Genomic DNA, 5685 nt, shown 5'->3' on the forward strand with positions numbered 1-5685 from the left:
CAGTCACCCTCAAAGCCGTCACTAAGAAAGCAGTGGTGGATTTTGTGCACTCCAATATCATCTACCGTTTTGGTATTCCTATGACCATCATTACGTACAATGCTACAAACTTGAATAGTTACTTGATGAGGGAGATATGAGAACAATTTAAGATCACGCATCGTAATTCCACCCCTTATCGGCCCAAAGCTAATGGTGTTGTTGAAGAAGCAAACAAAAGCATCAAGAAGATTCTTAGAAAGATTATCCAAAGTTTGAGACAGTAGCATGAAAAGTTGTCATTTGCATTGTTGTGATATCGCACAATTGTGCGCACATCAGGGGGCAACACCCTATCTATTGGTTTATGGCACTGAAGCCGTAATACCTGCAGAAGTCGAAATTCCTTCTCTCCGAATCATCGTTAAGGCTGCAATTGAGGATAGTGAGTGGGTCAAGACCCGTTTAGAACCGTTAACCTTGATTGACGAAAAGCGGATGGCCACAGTTTCACACGGGCAATTGTATCAACAAAGAATGGCATGTGCCTACAACAAGAAAGTGTGTCCTAGGAACTTTGAAGTGGGGCAACTCGTTTTGAGACGTATTCTCCCTCATCACAAGGAAGCAAAAGGAAAGTTCGCTCCTAATTGGAAAGGCTCATACATTATCAAAATATTGTTTCCAGAAGGGGCGTTGTACCTAGGAGACATTGAAGAAAATGACCCTGAAATAGCTGTAAATGTATACGCAGTTAAAACGTATTACATTTAACCCTTTTGCGGTACCAATATTATCCGATTGGGATGACTAACGCTTTTATTCTCGCTACCCCAAACACTCCAATCATTTGCTAACCCTTTGAGTCGGTTACCTTTCTTTGATTACCCTCTTTGGAACCTGAAAACGTTTGTAAAAAAAATCAAATCAAAATAAAAAAACAAAGTTTCCCTGAACTACAATCGATTTGATTCTGAAAGTACGTAGGCAGCCTCTCTCTGGGGTTCAATCACACCAAAAGAAAAATCCAAATTTTCCCAAAGTGAAACTGGGGCAGATGTTATAATGGTTCGGCGATGATCCCACCTGGATGGTTCCAAAGTTGTAATTTGATCCAAATTTATTTTACCCAAGCCCTATTCAAGTCCTTCCGATCGATCAGTGAAAGTGTTCAAGGATTAGAGAACGCAGCTACTTGGATCCGATGCAATCAAAATGAGAGAGTCTTGTTGGTGAAAACCCATACGGGCACCGTAAGGCGATGGTGAGCAGAGAAGCTGAAAAATGAGAGTCTTGTTAGTGAAAACTTACAAAGAGCACTATAAGGCGACAGTAAGAAGAGAAATGAGATAGTTCAATCGGCGAAAATCCGCAAAGGGTGCCATTGATTGAAAAGAGGGAATCCCCTACAACCCTCGGCATTGGTAGAGTCCCAGCAAGATTTCTCGGTTTTAAGACACAATTTAGGTTGGGTTTATGAGAAATTGGATGGTTGCACCGATTAGGTATTCAGTCCAAGAAGCATGTCATGTTTATTGAAGTCTGCATGCACTCCAGATAAGTCCTTCTTTCTTCCCCCGAAAGGGACACCTCTTGATTAAATTCGGTATCCTCTCCTTTGTTTACTTTTCTTTGAATCCCTTTCGATTTAATTCTTCTCCGAATCTAATACAAAGAAAAGATGGCAAGATTGGATTTATAGGTTTCTGCCTAGCAAAAGCCAAATTCAAGGAAAAGTACCCAGCCTCAGTAGGTGCATCAAGTCGATCTCGACTAGCCATGACGGCCGATGTTCCAGATTCAAAATTATTGGAAAGGAAAGAAATTTGAAGTCAAGCGCCCATAAAGGCAGAATAAGATGAAAGGGCCAAAGCCCCACACGGGCTAACCATCATGTGAAATTTTGGAAGGTCAAGGTCCCTGGGTTTAGAAGAGATATTGATCTCCAGGAAGCCAGCGGGCAATAGAGGTTCTCATCGAAAGAGTTGGGCCAAGATCGAAACAATCAAGGCCACAAAACCAACCACCATTTCAAACTAACAATTGTTCTTTGTTTGAAAACATGAAACAGGTGCAATCCAAAGCAACCTTGCAAGAAGCAGGTGCAACCAAAAAGAAACTGCGCAAGAGCTAGAAACAGCTTTGCAACAATAATTGATCCAAAAGGAAAGTCTCCTCCAAATTTTTCCTGCATTTTGCTCATTTTCTTAAAGGAAAATAAAATTCAAAAACATGGTAGCCTAGGGTCCCTAATATCTAGTTACATTTTTTTCCAACATAGGGTTTTCACTCCCTAGTTGATTTTATTTAAGACATAGGGTCTCCACTCTCTAGTCTTCTTTTCCAACATAGGGTCTCCACTCCCTAGTTGATTTTATTTTAGGCATAAGGCCTCCACTCCCTAGTTTGCTTTTCCAACATAGGGTCTCCACTCCCTAGTTAATTTTATTTTAGACATAGGGTCTTCACTCCCTAGTCGTTTTTCCAACATAAGGTCTCCACTCCCTAGTTGAGTTTATTTTAGGCATAGGGTCTCCACTCCCTAGTCTACTTTTCCAACATAGGGTCTCCACTCCCTAGTTGATTTTATTTTAAACATAGGGTCTCCACTCCCTAGTTGAGTTTATTTTAGGCATATGGTCTCCACTCCCTAGTCTACTTTTCCAACATAGGGTCTCCACTCCCTAGTTGATTTTATTTTAGCCATAAGGTCTCCACTCTCTGGTCGCTTTTCCAACATAGGGTCTCCACTCCCTAGTTGAGTTTATTTTAGGCATAGGGTCTCCACTCCCTAGTCTGCTTTTCCAACATAGGGTCTCCACTCCCTAGTTGATTTTGTTTTACACATAGGGTCTTCACTCCCTAGTCGTTTTTCCAACATATGGTCTCCACTCCCTAGTTGATTTTATTTTAGACATAGGGTCCCAATTCCTTAGTCGCTTTTCCAACATAGGGTCTCCACTCCCTAGTTGATTTTATTTGAGACATAGGGTATTCACTCCCTAGTCTACTTTTCCAACATAGGGTCTCCACTCCCTAGTTGAGTTTATTTTAGACATAGGGTCTTCACTCCCTAGTCACTTTTCCAACATAGGGTCTCCACTCCCTAGTTGATTTTATTTTAAACATAGGGTCTCCACTCCCTACTCTGCTTTTCCAACATAGGGTCTCCACTCACTAGTTGGGTTTATTTTAGGCATAGGGTCTCCACTCCCTAGTCTGTTTTTCCAACATAGGGTATCCACTCCCTAGTTAAAGTTATCTTAGACATAGGGTCTCCACTCCCTAGTCGCTTTTTCCAACATAGGGTCTCCACTCCCTAGTTGATTTTATCTTAGATATAGGGTCTCCATTCCCTAGTCGCTTTTCCAACATAGGGTCTCCACTCTCTAGTTAAGTTTATTTTATACATAGGGTCTCCACTCCCTAGTCACTTTTCCAACATAAGGTCTCCACTCCCTGGCTGATTTTAGTATAGAGATAGGGCTGCACTCCCTAGTCGTTTTTCCAACATAGGGTCTCCACTCCCTAGTTGATTTTAGTATAGATATAGGGATGCACTCCCTAATCTCTTCTACCCAAGGATACACAATCCTTATTTTATTGCTTTCAAATAAAGAAATAATTTAGATTTTTATTACAATAACTCACGAAATTTTCCTAGTGAAAACTGGGGCTAAAAATTTCGTTCGTTTGTTTCCTTTGGTGCCTGAACAGGTTTTCACTGTGAGGCACAAGATTGAAATGACCAAAAGAATAAGTCTCAACCCAAATAAAAGAAAAGAAGAAATAAGAAAAGAAGTTGAACACTGAGTGTAGAAGCGAAGAAAAGATGCGGATTACTCAAAATTTGATTGAAGTCACAGGCTTCACACGTCCCGCCTTGATCCGAAAGCTGAAGAAGGATGAACCAGTGATTGCAGCTAATGAGCATCAAGATTTAGATCAGAGTCTGCAAGAAGAACCATCCAAGACTCAAATTCAAGCTTTAGAAGGTTTATAAATAGGAATCTTGTAACTCGTAGTTGATAGGCTTAGCTAGTTTAGCTTTTTATTTTTCATTTTGGTGAGATAAGTGTCACGCCTGCTCTTTACCTATACCGGTAAGGGCGCAGAGGAAGTTTTTCTAATTAAAGGACAATCGAAACGAGATTTATTATTTAACTCAGAGTCACCACTTGGGATATTTATGATGTCCCAAATCGCCGGTTGAATCCCGAATCGAGGAAAAGAAATGACTCTGTATTACAGTCCGCGAACCAAAAATCCGGATAAGGAATTCTGTTAGCCCGGGAGAAGGTGTTAGGCATTCTCGAGTTTCGTGGTTCTAGCACGATCGCTCAACTGTCATATTCGGCTTATTTATCTGATTTTATACATATTGGACCTGTGTGCCAATTTTAACTCCTTCCCGCTTTTATTGTTGTTATTTTAAGAGAGAATTGCAACGTCGTGAAAACACGTCTCGAACCATGTCACATCAATTCACCCATGGTTATTGACACATTTCGACTCCGTTGAGATTTGGATTTGGGTCACATAAATGTGCACCCGAGTTTAAGAAAGTAATTTATTAAAAGCGCGCCTAAAGTGACTAGCGCGTTATCATTTTGAGGAAAGCCGTGAAATTCATTAGACGGTCCGTCCCCGAAATCTAAGGACTTGAATATATACATCTCAATGAGGGACCCGCATTTTATGCATTTTTATTAGGCGAAGCTCACCTTTATTTTATTATTTTAAAGGTCCATCCTAAAATAATCTATAATTTTCTACTTAATTCGTCTCTAAAATGCAAGCAGTCCTAGTTAATTAATGTGCGTTAAAGATCCAAAATTGCATAACTCACAATTGTTTGCTCATCCCTATTAGAGTAGAAATGGTATTACCTATAACTCACTCCAACGAATCACTTATCCAATAATGATTTAAATCACACACGGAGTCATGGATAATTTCCAATTCGAAACTAAACATATGTGACCTGGATTAACGTGAATATGCACTTATTTGCTGCGATTTGCCTTTGATTTTTAATGTGGCGAGCAATTAACCTGAACAGTGACTATTTGACACTTTGGACTTGATTCCATCAGAAGTGAGTTACATATTAGAGTTAACAGTCCATCACCATTCAAAACCACTCAAATTGATTAAACAACAATCTTAATTATGCAGGTACCCATTGTCCACAAGTTGCAAAAGAGTACATAGCATGTTAATGACCCAACTAGTCCCTACAGGCGCGTTAAGGCACAAACTTATCATACATCTTAAAACTTACTGTATCAAAGTAAACTAAAAACAGTAAAACTTTAATGAATGTCAAATAGCAACTGCCTTTTTCATTCCACTGGAGAAATTACACCAAAACAAGTTCAAATGTGTACCTCGAGAAATGCAACACAGGAAGAGGAGAAAGAACAGTCAGCAGCAATAACGCAACAGTAGTTACAGCAGCAGTACAACAACAATACCTGTTCTGAATCAGAAACACACTCAAACCCAAACAATGAACAGATTTGTAAGACCACACCGCAACAATCAACACCCAAACAGAACAAACTGAGCTCGGATAAATTCAAAAACAGAATCAATAGACCTTTCTTTTAAACTCTCTATCAGAACTGATTCAAGACTCAAAAATATTCTTCTCATATTCACTTTTTTTCTCTCCAGGTCTCTCTTCAAATTTTTTAGGATCCC

General features: G+C 39.8%; 1 protein-coding gene across 1 annotated transcript; it reads left to right on the top strand.

Annotated features, from left to right (window-relative positions):
• The first annotated feature begins 267 nt into the window (after window positions 1-267).
• LOC138889769 (uncharacterized) lies at window positions 268-753 on the top strand. The gene has a single exon (XM_070173105.1). It carries the CDS (start codon window positions 268-270, stop codon window positions 751-753), a length of 486 nt encoding a protein of 161 aa, XP_070029206.1.
• The last annotated feature ends 4932 nt before the right edge of the window (window positions 754-5685 follow it).

This window comes from Nicotiana sylvestris, chromosome 4, assembly GCF_000393655.2.
Source record: "Nicotiana sylvestris chromosome 4, ASM39365v2, whole genome shotgun sequence".
NCBI lineage: Eukaryota > Viridiplantae > Streptophyta > Magnoliopsida > Solanales > Solanaceae > Nicotiana > Nicotiana sylvestris.

Bases quoted from the DNA above. Each gene is read 5' to 3' on its own strand.
- LOC138889769 (XM_070173105.1), top strand. From the start codon at position 268: ATGAAAAGTTGTCATTTGCATTGTTGTGATATCGCACAATTGTGCGCA.